This window comes from Onychostoma macrolepis, chromosome 04 (assembly GCF_012432095.1).
Source record: "Onychostoma macrolepis isolate SWU-2019 chromosome 04, ASM1243209v1, whole genome shotgun sequence".
NCBI classification, from domain to species: Eukaryota; Metazoa; Chordata; class Actinopteri; order Cypriniformes; family Cyprinidae; genus Onychostoma; species Onychostoma macrolepis.
This window is the reverse complement of record NC_081158.1, coordinates 26,974,695-26,995,758: the sequence shown is the minus strand read 5'-3', so window position 1 is coordinate 26,995,758 and position 21,064 is coordinate 26,974,695. Positions and strand designations below refer to the sequence as shown.

The window sequence follows — 21,064 nt, the reverse complement described above, 5'->3', positions numbered from 1 at the left end:
AAAGGAAAACAAATAGTAATGGGATAAAAATACTAGATGTCAGTTTAATCCACCATTGACCATTTGCTAAGTCCCTTAAAAAATTTTTTATTTAGCAACTACCTTAGCATGCCATCTGCCATGTTTTTATTTATTTTTAATTAAAAAATAGATTTTGTAGTGTATATCTGTGGAAGATTTGGATAATTTATATATAGATATAATTATATAATTGCAATACAAATGTATAATTGCAATATAAATTATTTAAATTACTGAAGATAATTAAATAAATTATAGATTTATTATAATACATTATAATTTTATTATATTTAATTAATATTGCAATTTCATATATATATATATATATATATATATATATACACACACACACACACACACAAATATTAATCACTATTGAATCGAAATATAAATATTTGCTGGAGATAATTTATATACCAATTTACACATTTATTGTTATTATTATAAATTGTTATTATAAATATAGAATTTTCAGATTGCATATATTTAATTTGATTAATCAGCACGTCATGTAATTTGTTTAAAATTGCTAATTGACTGACAACCCTAAAAAACATAACTAAAAATTAAAGAGAGAAACAACTGATTATGCTTACAAAAAGCAATAAACTAGAGAGTAATGGTGGAAAGAATGGAAAAGGAAGTAAAGGCAATTGGAGAAAAGAATGTTGGAAGATAATAGAAATGGTGCATCCAGGAAAAAAAAAAAAAAAAAAAAAGCAAAAAATGAGAAACGGAAAATACAAGGGATTGGCAAAGTGGAGATATTCACATGCATAATACAAAAAAATGGGATATTGGCTCTGTGATCCATTTCAAAAATGGATACTGCACCTACCTCTACAAATCATACACGTTATCATCCAAAGCAGAACAAAACCTCCATATCCTGGACCCACAATGCATTTCAAAAAACTAAATGTCGGATGTCAGACATTTCATTTTGCCCAAAGTGACTTAGTGCATTCAAGCTGTATATTACATCAGTATGTGTGTCCTCGGGGGATTCTCGTGCCAGCTGAGCTACAGGAATCATAATGTAAATTAATTATAAGACTGAACTCATTTTGCATGAGCTCAGCAAACAGACATGACTACAGCAACAGCGAAATCCACTTTAAAGTGTTTTATAAAATATTCGTGGCGCTGATTCATAACGCTCCACATCAATTAAGAGGTCGACCTTCCCGTTTTGACATGGCTTGCACCGAGAAGGAAATGCGCTAAAGAGAAAGAGAAAAATAGAGGAAAACGCACAGATCCTCAGGGCAATCGTTGTCATCTCCCACCCGCATCCACATACTAATGAAGCGCTGATATGCGTCAGATCACAGCAGCTCTGGCTGTATACGTTTCTGTGTGTATGAGTGTGTGTGTGTATCTGTATACGCTTGGGGTCTGGGGATGTTCATTAACACGAGGTCGGCTCATTACACCTTTGTTTTTTTGACGATGGGCTAATGGAGAGATACGAGTGAAATTACCCCCATTTAGCACGCCAGTCAGCACGGCCTCTCTCAGACTGATGATTTGTTGTCACAGCTCTAAAAAAGGCCTTGTAAAAAATGAATGTCGACCTTAATGTTCCCAGCGAGAAAGATCTAAATGAGCCTCTGGCTTTGGGAACTGAAACACACAAGGTGCCATTTCATGGACACAATGGATGTCCTGGATGAAATATGAATGCCAAATAAAAGTGATTCGCAGTTCTGCTTTGTAGTATGAGCATAACGCCTCTGTAGCAAAGGATTGTGGGTGAATGCTTTGGAGAAAGCTGGATGAGGGCTCCAAGGGTTTCTAATCGGATAATTGAACCAAACGAGCATTAAATTGGAGCGATTAAACCTAATTTTCTTCTATGTGCACAATGCTAATAGTGTTAAGGATGAATTGTGAGGTTGTGGGAGCGAGGGGAGATGTGCATGTCGTTGTAGCCCGGCAAAAGAAGTGAAAGGTTTACCAGAACGTCTTCTGGAGATAATAAAGATCTCACTGTGACATTTCCAGCAGCAGAGCCACTTCAAACCCTCACACTCTCAACAACTTGAAATAGAAGCTAGTTGTGTTTAAGAAAGTTGGGTTTAGAATGACATAAGTTTGACATTTTAATGAACTATCTCTGTAAGAAGAAGGAACATCATACTCAAGCAGTAGCTATGCACTAAGGCTGGGCGATATATTAGATTGGTTGAATATATTCATGATTTTGCAGGCGATATAAAGCTATGATTAATTTATTCTGCAAACGAACGTGTGCGATAACAGGCTTGCCATGTGATCTCAATATCTCAGCTCCTTGTAAAAACAAACTTTTATGTTCAATTTTGACTGTTAGTCATCTTTCTAAAGTACTATTCATTTATTAATGTGTGCAACCCTAACCTTTAAGCAACACTGTGTATATCATGATGTTTTTAATGTGCTTTTAACTCTCCATTAAGTTCTCTAAAGAGCGTGTCATTAAACTAATTTCCCAATCTATCCTTGTCTCATGATTTGCAAATATCAGATTGAAAAGACTGATCGTCTGTCTATCCTATCTCAGATTTAGACTGAGGAAGAGCTGGTAAGATCAATTCATTACAGTGAATCATTTCAAGTTGTCCGTTTCAATTAACCAATTCATAACTTGGATTCAACAGTTCACTCAGGACAATTAATCAAAAATGTTCATGAAAGTCCCTTTTTCTCCCATATATATTAAGATTATTTTATTATATGGTTATTATACACAATTATACACTCATGTAAGGTGAAAAATATCAAAATATACTTGTTTTCTCTATATTGGCCAGCTCCACTTTATACATCTTTTTTCTGCCCTTAAAGGATTCATAGTTAATAATGCTGCCATGTTTTTTTCTCATCTCGTCCTTTTTCTGTCCTTGCCATATCTTTGAAACCAGATTACATTAGAGTAATCTAATCAGTCAGGTCCTAATAGCTTATTCTTTATCTTGATCCTGGCAAACAAACGTTTGCATTAGACGTCTTTGCTGAGGTCTTCTATCCGCACATGGGGTCTTTTAGTGTTAATTTGCATCTGTGTGGGGTTTGTAGTTGCAGAGGCTCAGAGGTACCTGAGTTGTCCTCGTCCTTGCGGATCTTGAGTTTAACCAGGTCTTCACACTGCTGCAGGATTTGAACGGCGTCCTCCATGGAGCAGTTGTCCAGACGGATGTTGTCTATTGCCAGAAGCTTATCCCCCAGCTCCAGGGTGCCCGTCCTTTGAAAGAGGACAAGAAAAAAACAGTTACAAGCATAAATGTTTCTGAATCTTTTAAACTAACATTGCCTCAACCATGCAACACATCTCCATTTCGTCTTGTGATATTTTGAAGGAAAGGTTATTTTCTCCCTTACGCAGATATTTACACTCATTTCGTTGTAGTCTGAGCTCACATTCTGCAAGAAAACACATCCATTATTCAGTGTATTGACCACGATACAGAGTAAAGAGCAGCTAGAGGCACTGAGGTAGATCCGATGCCAAAAAAAACAACAACCCAACAACTGACTTTTTATCGTATTGGCCATAATTGTGTGCCGTTCTATATTCAGATTAGACACCGAGATGTAATCCTGCCTGAATTCACAATTATTCCACCACTTCATCATATTAAATGGCTCACTTATTTTTAGGCTCTTTTAATAGAGCTGAAATGGATGAGAGCAAGATGTGAAAGACTGCGAGAGCCAAGGCTATCTTACACAGGCGTCTAAATACAGAGACGGACAGACCCATATTTAACCACTCCACTGTGTACACAGAGGTTCATAACCCAATTCTCTCTCCTACTCGCATAATCATCAAGTAAACATATGTTCTATTATGTAAAAGCATGGGACATTAGAGTATGTGTGCTGAAAGAAAGTAATTATACTGGTATACAGCCTCCCCCAACAACCCTAACTATCACCATGGAGAATTAGTTTTTTTCAGCTTTGTAAGCCTTTGTTAAAAATTAAAGTTGAGCTTGAGAAAGGATGTTTTAACAAATAAATTATTTTTTTTAAATCAAGGATCAGTTGGTCAAAAGTGAAAGTAAATAAATGCAGTTCTTTTGAACTTTCTATTCATTAAAGAATCCTGAAAACAATGCATCAAGGTTTCTACAAAAATATAAACTGTTTCCAACATTGACAATAATAAGAAATATTTATTGAGCACTAAATCAGCATATTAGATGATTTCTGAAGGATTATGTGACACTGAAGCCTGGAGTAATGAAACTGAAAATTCATTAAAAACAGAAAAGATATAAATATTTTAAATTGTAATAATATTTCACAATATTAAAATTCTTACTCTTTTTTATCAAACAGATGCATACTTACATAAGAGATTTCTTTCAAATAAATTAAAAATCTTACCAACCTGAAACTTCTATACAGTACTGTATCTTGAGCTACGAGGCACAAGAAATGTAAACTAGATTAGATTTTACTGCAAACAGCCCCGTATAGACCTCACAATCAACAACAATGCAGTCAAACAGCACTCTACACCTGTCCTCAGGGCAGCCGCTGAGATTTATGTCAATGTGGAGGGTTACCCGTTCTCCCAGCCGCACTCAATCAGAAGCACTCCTCTATAGCCTGGAGAAAATTAGCATTTATATGCATAAGTAAGCTTTCGCAGGTCGATGCAGATAGCATATGCTCGTAGTCATGCTCAATTCTGTGCACAGATGTCATTACATTCGCCATTTGGGTCTAGTCGATGCTATTTAAGGCACGGGTGAAGTGCTGATTTGGATGAGAGCGTGCCAAGCTGAAGTTTCAGCAGCCATTATTCCAGTCTTCAGTGTCCCATGATCCTTCAGAAATCATTCTAATATGCTGATTTGGTGCTTATTATAAATGATACAAGTTGTGCTGTTTTTTGTGGATCCCCTTTTCTTTGAAGAACACAAAGTTCAAAAGAACAGCTTTTATTTGAAATATAAATATTCTGTAGCATATTAAATGTCTTTTTACTCTTAAAAATAATGGTGCTTAAAAGGTTCTTCACAGTGATGCCATAGAACAGCGGTCACCAAACTTGATCCTGGAGGGCCTGTGTCCTGCAGAGTTACCTCAACACACCTCCCTGGAAGTTTCAAGTATACCTAGTTCTTACTTACATTCAATGAATGTCTTTATTGATTAGCTGCTTCAGGTGTGTTTGATTAGGGTTGGAGCTGAACTCTGCAGGACCGTGTCTGGTGACCCCTGCCATAGAAGAACCATTCTGTCAAAGGTTCTTTAAAGAATCATCTCTTTCTTAACTTTTTTATAATCTGAAGAACCTTCTTGCGCCACAAAGAACCTTTTGTGAAACAGAAAGGTTCTTCAGATGTTTAAGGTTCTTTATGGAACCATTTGGGTCATTCTTCAATTGGGGGGTCATTCTTCAATTGGGGTGGCAAATGAGAGGCAGAATTTGTAAAAATGCTTGTTTGTTTTTTCTAATGAAATATATTGCTATGCATTTAAAATTAGATGTTATATCCATTAAAATAGATGCTTAAGAACATTTTGATTTTTTAAAATAATTTTAATCAAATGCTGGTGACACAACCACTTATGTCTATGGTGTTACCAATAATTGAAGTAACATTTTGCCAGGAAAGACAGTAACACCACAGACAAATAAGCCTAAATTCAGACTTTTCTAAAATGGAGGCTGCCATCATGATGATTTCAAGATCAGGGGACATTTTGAAAATATTAATAAGTATGTATTTATCAAAATTTTGATTAAAATGTGTCAGATCTGCAAGTTATCAACATAACACCACAGACACTAGTAAAGTGCGACATCAAATTGTCAGAAATTTAGCAAATTTTAAATAAGAAAGAATGTACTCCCCACGCACCAGGAAGTAGCCTAAATAGAATTCTCCCTTTTTTTAAAGAGGCGACATCCATTGTTGTAACACCACAGACATGAATTTGGGGGACACAACTTTTTCTTAAATATAACAAAATCTGTATTTAAAAAAAAAAAATTAAAAATTAAAATGCATGTTAAATAAAATCTATATTCACAATATAATAAATTAAATTTGGTTAAAAATGTTATATTGTTGCAATTACATTCCATGATACCTCTCTGAGGTATGGCGGGAACATGCATATTTTGTTACAAATGCAATCTCTCAAACTCAATTAAATATGTATTTTAAAATAAAAATGTCACTATTAACAGTGCACAAATTGTGTTTACCCTACAGAATACAAACATGCAAACATTTTATGATTTATTGGTATTTAAAGTTTAAAATTAAACTGTTGTAAAGTAGAGGGACACCACTTGCCACCACAAATTAAGAATGACCCATTTAGACATGTTCTTCTATGGCATCGGGTAGCACATTTATTTTTAAGAGTGTTGGTAAATAAAAGTATCAATTTCTTAAAAAATTAAAAAAAATTACCATCCCCAACCTTTCGAAGCATATAATATATACAATTCAAAATACAAAAATAAGTAATGTTTGGCAACTCAAAGCAAGCATAATAATTTTTAAAGCGTTTTTAAAACTTTTCAACTGAATATATATCTATCTATCTATCTATCTATCTATTAGGGATGTGCACGAGTACTCGATTAATCGATTACTCGAACGCATCAGCGACGATCGAGCATGAAAACGATGATCGATTGGCTCTAAAAATGCTTTTTTTTATTAAACTACTTTCATTCTTTCTGATTGGTTAAGCTGGTATTTGGGCGGTAGTCTGATATTTGATTGGTTATGGCTGCGAGAAGTTGTCTAGAGACAAGACCGGAGCACAGAGCGAATATGGCTTCTAAAGCGCGCAGCGATGTCTGGCATCACTTTGAAAAACTTGACGAAAAAACTGTCAAGTGTAAGATGTGCAGCGCCACACTCGTCTACACCTCCACAACGAGTTCGATGCGTTACCATCTTGCACATAAACACAAAAAAGCAGATGATGCCGATGCCACTACCAGCAGTCAGACGAGCATAAGAGATTTCACCATCAGACAGAAATGCGACACAGGCAGGGCAGAGAAGATGACACTGCTAATGACAGCAGAAGACTTGCTGCCTATTACACCTTCACAGTGCAGTATTAGGCTGCATTTACACTGCAGGTCTTGATGACCAATTCCGATTTTGTGACTATATCCGATTTTTTGGACGACGTGCTTACATTTCTTTTAAAAGTGACTCGTATCCGATGTGTGCCTTTTACACTGCACTTGGTGAAACAAGCCAAAAATAGCATATATGACATCACAAATCAATTTGAATGGTACATTAAGTTTAATTTATTGACATGGAATTCATATAGAAACGTATCTATACATCAAAATAATTATATATCCTAGCACAAATTCTTCAGGACAGTGATGTACGCTGAAAAGCTTGCGAGTGGAATAATACTCAGGTGGTAGATATTAAGCATGTCACATCGTCTGTGTTTTTTTAGTAATTAAAACTAAATGCGTTCATCAGTGATTGTATATCAAAGGCAGGGACATGTTTGTGTGCATTTTATTTTGTGGTTTCAATGGAACGAACGGGACTGAAGCGCTCGTCTGAGCATGAGCTGTCATCACTAACAACAGCAGTAACTAGCACTCAGCGTGTTTCAAAAGCAACACATTTCAGCATCAAATCGCCTTTTAAGTTAAGTTAAGTCGTGACGTATTGTCAAGTATGGTGACCCATACTCAAAATGGTGCTCTGCATTTAACCCATCCAAGTGCACACACACAGCAGTGAGTAGTGAACAAGTGCACACACACACACACACACACACACACGGCAGCCTTGCTCCAGCGCCCGGGGAGCAATTAGGGGTTCGGTGCCTTGCTCAAGGACACCTTAGTCATGGTATGGAAGGTGGAGAGAGTGCTGTTCATTCACAATCCCCACCTTCAATTCCTGCAGGTGCGGGAATCGAACCAGCAACCTTCAGGTTACAAGCCACGACTACCCCCCACAATTTAACACTCTGCTACTCAACTAGAGATGTTTCATTTTTTACAGGTATGTCTGTACCGCGAAATGTTTCAAAAACCTCACTTTTCAATGACGCAGGAGTCGCATTTACAGGGGAATATCCGATCTGACCGCTTACACGGCAGGCGCAAATGCATGTATCCGATTCAAATCTGATTTATTTCCACATATGAATGAGGCCTGAAACCGATCGGAGAATATCGGAATCCATGTGATTTTTTTCCTGCTTACACGGTCGTGGGCCATATCCGATCTGTGCCACATGGGAGGAAAAAAATCGGAATTGGGTCACTTGAACCATGCAGTGTAAATGCGGCCTTAGAGACGCGAGGTTTCGAGGAAAGACACACAGCTGTGAACATTGCCAACTACCTAAAAGACCGCCGGTCTAATTGTAAATAGACTCCGCACTCGGCTTTCATCTGAGCACGTAGACCGACTGATCTTTTTGAATGAAAATATGTAGTCCTTATGTTAAGTTTTATTAGCCATGCATGGTAAAATATTCAGGCTGTTTTTGTTTTAAGTTTTAAGCAGCATAGTTAAATTATGCCGGCTTTATTTTATTTATCTTTACCGACTGATCATTTTGAAAGACATGTTATGTTACCTAATCTTTAAGTTTTATAGCTGTGGTAAAAATATTCAGGCTATTTTTATTTTAAATTTACGCAGCGAAATTATGCTGGCTTCTAATTTTCGTTAGGTTATGGGCTACTTAACAGTCGTTTGGTGAAGTTGTATTAAACTTTATTTTTGCGAACCTTTTACAAAAAAAACTTTTTTGATCCACAGCTGTTGTGATGCCGCTGAAGTAAAATATTGTTTTGTTAAAAATAACAGTTGAATAAAATAACTGCAAAGCAGAGTAACGTGTGTTTTATTTGTTTTATAAAACAGAAAAGGGTAGGTTATCTTTTTAAAAACTGATTCAAAATATTTATACAAATAAGACGACACACATATTGATGGGGATAATACTAATAATAATAAAATAATTTTTTTTTTTTTTTTTTTTGCGGGGCTTTAGTTTCCGTTGTTTTAAAGCACCCTGTAACGGGAGAAGCGCATCCACTACTTTCTGGTTGGCACGCAGTTCAAGCTCACATGCATTTTGTGTAGATAAATACAATTTGTAATATAACATGATTAATTTTATATATGCGTCATGTAGAAAAAGCGCTTCAGCTTCACCTCACACTGTTATTTCTTTTAAATGTTTACTGTATTAACCACTATTGATGGTGATTTTTAATAATCTGTGTTAATTTAATTATTTTCTGAATTCTGTCATAGTTTTATCATCAACGTTTTTAACAACGCTTAAGCTCCACCCCCCCCCCCCCCTCCCCCCCTCAAACCTGTGGATTACTCTAAATGAAATATGATCAGAAATGCCCATCCCTAATATATATATATTTCTTTCTTCTTTTTTTTTTTTAAGTTATGCTGAGTCAAAATGATCGGAGGATGTTATTTTTTAGAGAGCGCTATATTGAATGAAACACTGTGCACTTGGGTAGAAAATGTAATCCATCTATTATGTATTTTTCTTTAATATAGCAAAGCGTGAGATGCTGGTGGGTGTAGGTGCGCTGGAGGCTGTATACTGCACGAGTTATGCAGGAGATTAGCGTTTCTATAGAATTTAAGAGTACATTTTAAAGGAGATATGGCTCAAGACAATGATTTAAGGCAGTACCTGTGCGCCACGCTGCCTTTCTTTATGTCAGAGATGATGAGTGCATCTCCGGGCTTCCTACTGGAAGGAGCTGTGAAGAGAGAAGAGAACAATCAAACTTGTTTAAATGGCAAAACCTCAGTCATTTTATGTTGGCAACACTGCTGATTATCTAACTCTGAGTCATTCTTAGTTAACAGCTTAGAAGTTTTTTTTTTAAAGGTACAATACATTTAAAGGGTCCGCCTTGATGACAAAAGTGTGTTTAAAATTGGAGGGAGAAAATCTGATGACACAACAAGAGCTTTGTATCGACTTGTAGTGCCTCTCTGCTCCAGAACTAGTTGCTTTTATTCGCGTCCGTGAACAAGTACTTGTCAGTCCAGTCTAGTCAGAACTGATGGTTTTGTTGTCTATTTTACATTTTTCTAGCTTGGAAAATGACACGATGATACTGCAAAAGATGCCACTCTGAATGACTGACAATGGAGATTTTCCAATGCACATTTTCCACAGTGCCGGGTGGACGACAAGTCATACAGCAAATAAAAGAGCATATATAAAAATGACAGTCTTTAACCATAAAGAAATAACTCTGCAGAAAAACTTAAAATTTTTATTTTTTTTAAACACGATGGTTTGCTTGTCGTAGAGGATTTAAAACTCCTTTAAAACCAGCCTGACAAGCCAAGACCAGCAAATAAACTTAGGCTTTGGATTAAGCAGTTCTTTTTCCCTCCAGGGAAGTCTAGGATAGTTGTTTTTAACCATTTTGACTCTAAAGCCCCCATATACAGTACTGTAATCTTTTTCTCTAAGATATCAAAAAGCAGTGACAAAACTGCTTATTATTAAACTTTATATTAACAGAATGGTGTCTATATAGTGTTTGATGACCAAGATTGATCTATTTTGCGAATCCAGATATTTATGTTATGTATTATACATAATAGTAAAAAATGGCTATATATATTACTATAATGACACAATCTCCAGCTGGAGTGTCCATGTGTTCCTCTAGAGGGCAATCCATACCATACCTTTGCCACTCAATCCCGGACTCCATTTCCAATAACCCCCTGCCTAGAAACTGATTACAGATGCACCTGTTTCCCATTAGGAGGACTATTTAAGTTGGACACTCTCACACACTCATTGCTATGTCCTGTTTTTGCTGTTAGCGGACAATTCTAAGCGCATTCTTGTTTCTGCCCTGACCTTCGCCTGTTATTTGGATTACTCTTCTGTCTTGCCTTGGATGTAGTTGTTTGCTGGGGTTTACCCTGTGCGTGTCGACTACACTCTTTAATAAAGCTCGCATTTGGATCCCCTACTCAGTTGTCACACTGTCCATAACATATGAACTATTAAATATATAATAGTAGAAATGGGCCTAAAATGCTGCTGGCTCTCTAGGATTTGGAACACAGCCATTACGTCAGTGTGAAAGAGACCTTTTTAGCAGCTTTAGTTGTATTGTGGAGCACAGGAGACAGATGTGAGTGCATGATCACATGTCATATGGTCCCTATAGCCCACCAGGAGCATCTGGAGGTGTGATATTAAACTTCTCGAGTGATGCGCCCGAGCATTTTTCTCTCAGTCAGAGCTCAGGGTGATTCATGTTCGCTTAATGCGTCACAGACAGACTGGAAGGTCGTGTCTTTTTCACTTTGAATAAGAAAAATAAACTCTTTTGTTAATCCTGCTCACTTTTCTACCTAATATGCCTTCCAGATGGTGGTACAGCTTAATCATCATCAATTCTGATGCTCCGTGCAGACTGCCAGTGATGGGGAATTGTCCTGTGCTGCCCTGTGGGGATCTGTTCTTTAAGCTTTACACATTGAAATGCCAAGCATGTGTCCGTGTCAGACAGACAGTCCCAGTGGTTTTCTGTGGTGGGTTGTTATGGTTAGAGGACAACTCTGCAAGCTCTAATCGACAGAACAGCTTGATAACTTGAGAGCTTGATTAATATGATGGAATATCTAAAAGACTAAACAATAAATAAACTAATAAAAAAAATATAACAATAATAAAATACAATTATTAATAAAATATTGTTGAAAATACAAGTAAAACAATACAATATTGTTGAAAATACAAAATATATGTAAATGTAAATGTATGAGAGAACATAGAGAGTGAGAGAACAGGGGAAAAAAAATTATTTTCATAAATTTTTGTATTTTCAACAAAGATGAAATATTTTTCTATAATGCATAACTGGGGCTATATATTGCAAGGGGGAAATCCCGCTCTAATGCTTTTTCATCTGTAAATAAATAGGGAGAATGAAACAGAGAGAGAAAGTATTTTTTGTATTTTCAACAAAGATAAAATATTTATTTATTTATCTATCTATTTATTTTCTAGGCTGTGAGATATTACACACACCTTTTTTTATTATTAAAAATATGTAACTAGGGCTGTATATTGTAAGGGGGAAAAAAAAATCTCTAATGCCTTTTCATCTGTAAAAATAAATAATTAGAGAGAGAATATTTAAATTTTTTTGGTATTTTCAATGAAGATTAAAAATATATTAAAATGCATTTGAAATGTGGAATCATAATGATATAATTTAATATTTATAATACAAATGCATATTTCAACAAGGAATATATTGAAGTTGGACTATATATATCGTATGGTGGGAAAAACCCTCTCTAATGCCTTTTTATTATAATGCTTCTTTATTTAGCTAATATGACCTGAAAGACTCAAATTAGAGCTACTTAATATCCACTTTCAAATTAAAAAGCCAGAGAGTCAGAGTCAGAGAGGTTTGTCTGTTGAGAGAGAAAATGAAGTACAGGATGACTCAAATGGAGAAAAGTCAAAGATTCAGTCTCAATGGTACAGTCTACAACACTCTAAAAGAGGAAATAAATTGCTTTAAGGATGTCAATCAGAGCGAGCTAGGTTTGAACAAGCTATTCGAGAGCAAATAGTCAAAGTGTCAGCAACACAGGTCTTGAGATGTATCTGACAATTCAATCTCCAAATGTTAGCGAGTTCTCGGACCATAGAAATAATCATGTTTTCTGCTCAGCTCAAAGAGAGCGCATGTCCGCTGACCTTAAAGGCACCTCAGCATATGCTGCATTACAGCAGTGTGATGTCACCTTCAGATGGAGCACATCAAAGCACATCCTTTCAACTCGGCTGAAGCTCTGATGAATTTTATAGCAAGCATGCAGAGCAAAAAAAAAAAAGAGGAAAAAATGACTTCTTAAATAAACAGCTTGATAGCATGTTTTGGAAATCAAGCAACAACAAGATGATTCTTATTTGTCAGACAAGCTGCATTATGACATTCAGAACGGAAGAGCACAGCCATCTTCTGTCGGCTTCGTAGTGGCACTGTGGTTGCCGCTGGTAGCTGATTTGTCATAGTTTCCCCCTTTTGCTTGCACTGCTATTTGGCCTAAACGTGATAAACAGTGTGGCTCATTCACAGTCTCTGCACTTTGCTCATATTGGCCATGCAGGTGAATGCCAATCTTGACACAAGCTAAGGGTCAAACTGGAACAATTGCATGAAGTAAACACTTGCTATGTGCATCATCTGATCCGATTTCTACAGTAAAACTACATCTGATGGCCATAGTGATCTTCTTAATATCCTCCTTGATTTTTCAGGCAATAAAATTTTTTTTTTTTTAGTTTATTCAAGCCAAATCTGTAGTTCAAGCAGCCAACTATGGTATAAAAATGATTAAAATATGTTTTATACCATAGTTGGATTTTAAGCTGTTTTTGTCATTCATAATGTGGCTTGCGTGTAACATGTAAAGTATTAAAAATCAGACTGAAAACAAACTATACATCTTTTTAATTTTCCAGTCTACAGCAAACGAGATGCCACTGGGAGAATAAGACAAGGTAATCTTTAAGGAGAAGTAAACAAGACATCTATAAACGTGTCCCACTATGGTTTTATTAGTACCTGTGAAATACGGGCCCCGCAGAGGCACAAAGCAGAAAGCCATTAAACTGCTCAGGAAGGCCACGAGAGCTCGGCAAAGCCCATATACATAAACTGACACGTGGATAGGACAGCCTACGTTCTCTCTTTCTCTCTCATTCTGAGCCATATAAGTTTACTTTATCAGAGATCCTGCTGGCCCTGAGCCAAGTGGAGGCATAATTGATATATATATATATATATATATATATATATATATATATATATATATATATATATATATATATATATATATATATATATATATATAAATATAAATATAAATCACTATTTAATAGAATGGGATTTCCTCCAGTACTCTGTCTTCATTAGTTAAAAACAAGAGTGCAAACTCCATGATCTCTGAATCTTAAATGGATAGTTTGGTTAATAATTACAATAATTTCATTATTTACTCATTCTTACATCGTTCCAAACCCATTTGACTTCCTTTCTTCTGTAAAATACAAAAGACGACATTTTTATGAATGTTCATGCTGCTCTTTTCCATGCAATAACTATGAATGGAGGTGACAAGCTTCAAAAAGGGTCCAGAAACACCATTAAGAGACTTTTGCACAGTATTTCAAGTTTTCTGAAGACATTTCAATATTTTGTGAGGAACAGACCAAAAAGTAATTGTGCACATATGTCTAATTTGTGAAGGTGGTGTCACTGATTAACATCTTGAATTTCCTCACACAAAGCTATTATACGATTACTGTGTAATACAGAGTTATATAGACCATTTATTATACTTTAATGGCACTTTTGCAGCTTTTTGAATCTTGAAAGCTCCACTCACCAGTATTTGCATGTTAAAAGAGACATCAATCTATTCTTCATAATTTCTCTTTTCATCTTGCATGGAAAAAAAAAAACACCATTTTGGAACAACAAGGTGAGTAAATCAAAACTAATTTTATTTTTCAGTTGAGCTATTATGTTTATTGATATCATGGAGTTTTTGAGACGATGCAGTGGAATGGGAACCAACAGTTCAGGGAATTTTTAATGATCAGAAAAGCAGTTACAGCAGTGTGTTGTTAACACGGGCACAATAGTTCGTCTGGTTCATTAAGGAAATTCAGACAGCTGTAAAACTCACAAAGACGCTTTACTGGGAAGCGTTGCTATTATCTTTGGACTGTGCATATCTACATAGTCAATCCTGGGAGAATTTGCCCCATCAAATTAGTAACAAATGCGAGGACATGTACACGACCAGCAAGATAATAAATACTTTCATTTAGAAAGTGTGGAGGACGTAAACAACTCCTCAGCTTCAGAGAGAAGCAATTACTGCTGGGTTGTTGCATGGGGGTCCAACCAATGTGTTTCACAAAGACGCTTACTGGCTAATAACAAGAAAGTTCGTATCATATTGCTGCAATGGGGAAAACAGTCAATGTCACAAAACCGAGCTGGGATGAGGTGATGAATCATTCTGGCTTGACAATGCGGGCGGGCATTGATGAAGCAGCTGGCAAAAGCTTCGAGCGTTTGGAGCGTGGGGTTTACGAAGCGTGCTCTGCAGAGCCCCTGACTGCAGGCGGAAAACAGATTGAATTCACAGGCAGATCCGTCTATAACTACCTTTCCAAAGAGTCAGGTAATGGTAAACAAATGACACAATAGGAGATTAGACACAGTATCTCTGGAGGAAGAAAGGAATGGTGATGGTCTGGAAAATGGTGTAGAGGACAGAGGAGATAAAAATGCTGAAAATCAAAAGGGTCCAATGTAAAACTGATATATAACTGTAGCTGAAAGGCAAGATCCCAAGTTCAATGCCTTAAATCCCCACAATGCATTTTTCTCTAAAAACCAAGACACAGGCTGCATCTGAATGCCAAAAAAAAAAAAAAAGTTTCAAACACAGTTTTGTCACATCGACTGACTTCTCAGGCAATTTACAAAGGTAGAAACCAGTGTTGTTATCATTAATTACAATTACAACTATTAATAAAAATATCTTTGTTAGTTGAAATAATGCAGAAATAAAACAAATATTAGATGAAAAACTACAAACAAAAATTTTTAAATGTAGCCTGCCAGCTATGCTCAAAGACTGTTTCTACAAAGTGGGGCAATTCCAACTTAGCAACGATAGTCTGGCGCTTCTGATTCACAGCCTGTAAGAATGTTTTCATATTTAAAGAATTTGCCACTGACTATTCAAATGTGAGTTTTGAGCAGTGTAGAGTAGCGCTTGTTGTAGTTTCTCCGATCACAAATGCAGACGTAGTAATGTTTACGCGGCGCGATGCAACGCAACGCTTAAAAAGACAGTATAAGTCATTATAATCAGTAATTATGTCCCCACTGGATGCAACAAATGCCTCATTTGTAATGGGTTTTTTATTGTTTTTGTGTCGTTGCGCCGGGACACGACATCACAATACGGTAAGGGGCGTAACATTTCCATCTCACGCTTGAGGTATTTGGCCAATCACAACGCACTGGATAGCTGGCCAATCAGTGCAAGCCTCGCTTCTCAGAATGATGAGCTTTGTAAAAATCGTCGCGTTTCAGAAAGGCGGGGCATAGAGGAGAAACAATAATATACAGTACGCGGAAAATAATGTGTTTTTTGAACCTTGAACCGCATAAACACATTGCATTACACCAAATACACCAAATAATGTTATTTTTAGCAACGTCATATGACCCCTTTAAAATGACTAACTCAAATAAAACTAGTTATAAAAATATTTGTAATTATTCTACATTAAAAAATTCCAAAAAAATGTAAAACATAAAAGCTCATTTGAAATATTAATAAAAGTATAATAGTATAAAAATAACACCAAAATAACACTGACAGGAAGACAATGGAAGCCTATAATATCCCACAATCCTATGTGTGCTCAGCAAATGGTTGAACAAATGCAAATTGCATTTGATAGAGTGATTGAAAGAAGTGATTATAGCAGTTTTCTCTCTTTGTCCTTTTCTACGAGTACTGTAGTCACATTTTTATTTTTTGGTTAGCCCTAAAGCTCACTGGAATTCATTATAGACCATTAGATGTGACGTTGCGGTGCCCTGGGAGACTTTTATATACAAAAACACATCACACATCATAGTAACACACTGAAACTGCCTTCAGTTCTGGACGCAGCTACTGTGACCTACAGTCTGTGCCTAGCAATTAAATCTACAATTGCAATAAATGAGAGATAATGTATAATTAGGCACTTCTTTTCATGCAGAACTTCAAAAATTTTATAAATAAGCAAAAACCCTTTGAGTGAGAAAGTTTTTCCAGCACCCTAATAAGCAACAGCTACATTATTTCCCCAGTAATAAGTCACCCAGATGTGTCTCTTTAATGTCTATGGAACTGAAACAAAGGTTAAATGTCACATATTTATATCTCAGTGACATAAGGAGTGAAAGAAGACCCAATTGCGAAGACATATTTTTAAATTTGTGGCCTGGATAATGCACAGAAAAATGCTGAAGGGGCAATTAAAGGAAAAAGTGGGAAATTATAAGGTTATTTAACAATACAGTCTCTCACTGTATACTTTCTTACATTTACATTCATACATTTGGCAGATGCTTGTGCCCAAAGCAACTTGATTCAAGGTTTTTGCTTGCCTTAACATGCACCATTAAATACAGTTTACACCTGGACTGAAGGTCAAGGAGCTCAAGCAAAGACAGCCTTATTAATATGCATAAAACTTCTGAGGGAAGAATACGTACAGCTGATGGTGATGCCCAGCTCCACACCTGGCTTCTTTGGTAGCTTCACATGGAAGGTTCCACTGCTTGGGATAACCGATTCTGGATGAGACAAGGACGGAAATACGAATGGTTAAATTTTAGATGCAAGTCTATCCATATCGTCATTGTGGAGTTTATATACTTATAGACCATTTTGAAGCTGAAAAGTAGAGATTCAGGCGAATGACCAAACTGACACTTATTGAAGGGCTAGTTCACCTCTGAATGATAGTTCTGTCATCATTTATTCATCCTTATGTTGTTCAAACCTGCATCATGATGATCTTTTTGTTTAGTAGAATATCCAAGCTTTTTTTTCTCCATACAATGAACATGTGAGGACCATAGTGGTTTTCATGGCATGGAAAAGAGTAGCTTTTACCTGCTTTGTTTTACATGCAAGAAAGAAAGCAGAGTAAATGGCAGCATAACATTTATTTTTTGGGTGAACCCTCTCTTTAAAGTGACTTGGAGAGACAGCTGTTAAAAATTCAGTCTTTCTCTCAGGCAGAGATGTAGACAATCTTTCTGACAGAAGCCCGGAAGCTCAGTCTGGGATAGAGGGGAGGAAAAGAAAATCTCCATAAAATATTTCCTTCTCCTCTGGGCAGTGAGTCAGAATCAAAAAGAATGACAGAAGTGTCAAAGCGCTCAAAGAAAGAAAATGCACTGCTCTCCAGTGACCCGACATTTCACATAACGACCTCTGCTCTTGAAATGATCATGCAGTAATTCAAGCCAACTCATTTCATCCAAATCAACAAAAATGTCTTTTAAAACAACCACTTGGTCTGAGCAATAAAGAATATTGTATAAGCAAAAATCTGTTCTCCTTCCAGCGCTTCCTTTCAAAAGCAAATGGGATGAAACATTTACATTTTATTGGATTGTGCAGAAAACTGACATTCAGTTTTCAAACTGTCTCTCGCAAAATGGAAATAAGTGGGTTTTGCAATTATGGTACGTTCATGTCATGCCAAAAATATGACAAATATAAGTTCCCAAATTCAATTAATTAGTCTGTTAGGGTTTACATAATTAACATCACTGTTAATCACTGAAATTTCATGCTCAACAACAAAGATTCAGTAATGAACTTGTGAAATATTATTACAATTCAAAATAATGCTTTTCTAAAATGTAATTAATTCCTGTGATAGCAAAGCTGAATTTTCAGCATCATTACTCCGGTTTCAATGTCACATGATCCTTCAGAAATCATTCTATTATGCTGATTTGGTGCAAAAACAGTATTTATGTCAAACAGAATTTTTTTTTTTTTTTTTCATTGGTTAATGGACAGGAGGCGGTCTGTGTGCTAGTGCCGGAAGGCTGTGACTACCCTTGAAGTAGTCAGGAACACAGTTTAAAAGATTCCTGATAAGCTAAATAAAAGAAACTAATTAAATATCAAACCAAATTAAACAAGACAAAACACTAGGATGACAAGCTAATTACAGCGTGTCTCAAGGACTACAGACATTCCACGTGGCCCATACTGTGATTACGCTGCCAAAGCACAGCACGAGATGGAAAAATGAGAGAATGTGTGGTGGATTTTCAGATGAAAGTATATAAACAGTATTTTCATGCGGATGTCCATCCGGAAATAGTAGCTACCTATTAAATCACAGGCCACTTGTCTTGCAGTACTAATCATTTCTATGCATCAAACATTCCAGATGGTTGGGCTCTCAGAATTATGGCATAACTTTTAAAAAGAAAAAGAAAAAACTCTAGGACAAACGCGGGATGTGGCCAGATGGATCTTTCATCCCCAAACAGGTTTGGAATTGATGAATCGGTACGTGTCCCCACCTGCTACGTCAAACTCAATCTCTAGTGTGACTTTGCTGGTGATGCTGGAGTCCCTCAGCAGCTGATTGGTCTCCTCCAGCGTGCTGTCCTCAGTGGGGATGCCGTTTATTGACAGGATGCGGTCGCCAATCTGCAGGATGCCGCACCTGTGCACAGAGAGCAGATTTAGCTCCATTCCTCTTACACTGGCCAACAGAGCTGTGCTGAATGCATAAAATAAAAATAATGGACTGGCGTAGAGGGAGACAAAAAGAGGTGGTGGAACCTAGGAAATATCTCGCACTGACCAGCCAACCACTTATATTATGCCAGCTGGCGCCGTTAAATAGACATTAGTGAGTGGATGTGACACTTTAGCCAAAAATACAAATGTCCTTTTAGCTCAAGGTCAGAGTAAAAGCTCTTTTTAATAGCTGAGGGAACAAAAACTCTTTATTGAATTCCAAAATGGCTTATGAGCCAAACAGAAGCAATACTGCTTTTGCTTTCATTGCTAAAAACACCATCAAATCTAGTCACCATAAGGCATATGCTGTGTTTTGGATGCTGGTATCCAGCGTGGGCTGCTAGCATCAGCACCAACAAAAGTGTAAAGCATTAAAGGTGCCTTAGAATGCATTGATACAATATTTTAAATTGTTCTCTGATATCTACATAGAAGGTATGTGAGCTTAGGTATGGGCAAAAATTCTTCAGAAACTGTTATACATGTGCATTTACAACCCTAGCTAGAATGAAATGGTCTGTTATTGGCTTTTTTGGAAGGGTCATGAATAATAATGTTGAGCTCTCCTCTGATTGGCTGTTTCGCAGTGCGGCTCATTTCAGTACCTCACACAGCAGGAAGGAAACGCAGGGAGGGAAAATATATATTTCAATACCTTTTCTCGCAGTTATATAGTCGGGTAATTATACTGTATATAAAATGCGAGCATTTAGGGAGCTGCTATTCAAATGCACGATCGCTTTTTACTTTCACTTTCACTTTGGAGCGGCAGTACTTACCACACATTTTACAAGATCAGATGCTTGTCGGTGGTGCTCAGGATCTGTAAATCATTCGCCATCATCCTCAGTCATCTCTCCTTACTCTTTTTATGTGGTAAGTGAAATCTTATGTACTGCAATGTAACAGGCTACAGCTAGCAAGGCGCTAACCATGTCCATTTAGTGGCTCGCGTTATTTTATTATAATGCGTTATTTGCTTTCCGTGCCTTTTTGAATACAGATACCAACCCATCCCTGCACTTCACATCCCCTGCACAGCCTGGAACATAACATTTATTTCCATGATCTGCCATTTTCGCTGTTGTCCTCGCTTGTTTCTTCACAATACCTGCAGAACTTCTGATGGTTCGGCTGGCGGCTGGCCTAGAACATGGGTGGGTATATGCAAAGGTCAGGGGCGTAACTATTAGTGATCCTGACTGTTACGTCACAGTCTGAGTTATTTTCTGATTCACCAATTTTTCAGTAGTCTTTTTTATTCACAAGATTTACATAAGGAGGAAACAATGGTGTTTGAGGCTCACTGTATGTCATTTCCATGTACAGAACTCTCATTATTCAACTATGCCAAGGTTTTCCATTCTATGGCACCTTTAAAACATGTCATATTGTGATTGGTTCTTTTTAGAGCTCGACAGCCCAAGTTACAGTATAGAAACAAGTTCAGCTGATGGAGTGTATGTGTTTTCATCTGGAATATGTAATCTTCAGAGTGTCTGTTTCTACTTGTTGTGAATCTCTAAATCATGATGAACAACATTCAAATATAAGGGGGAATTTTTTTCTCTATTTATTTTATTTTAGCAATGAAAGCAGTATTCATCTAGCCAAAAAAAAAAAAAGGA

General features: G+C 36.6%; 1 protein-coding gene across 13 annotated transcripts in view; it reads right to left on the bottom strand.

Moving 5' to 3' along the window:
* The window catches only part of grip1 (glutamate receptor interacting protein 1), a 281,122-nt gene that overhangs the window by 16,966 nt on the left and 243,092 nt on the right, over nt 1–21,064 (bottom strand). For all 13 annotated transcript variants that reach the window (XR_009270749.1, XM_058773059.1, XM_058773060.1 and 10 more), the window contains 4 exons: nt 19,211–19,356; nt 17,372–17,452; nt 9,706–9,775; nt 3,102–3,247 (listed from right to left, as the gene is read on the bottom strand). Coding sequence is in view for 12 of the 13 variants with exons in the window: in XM_058773059.1 (XP_058629042.1) it covers nt 3,102–3,247; nt 9,706–9,775; nt 17,372–17,452; nt 19,211–19,356 (443 nt within the window). In the remaining variant the exon portion in view is untranslated. The remainder of the gene's footprint in view (nt 1–3,101; nt 3,248–9,705; nt 9,776–17,371; nt 17,453–19,210; nt 19,357–21,064) is intronic.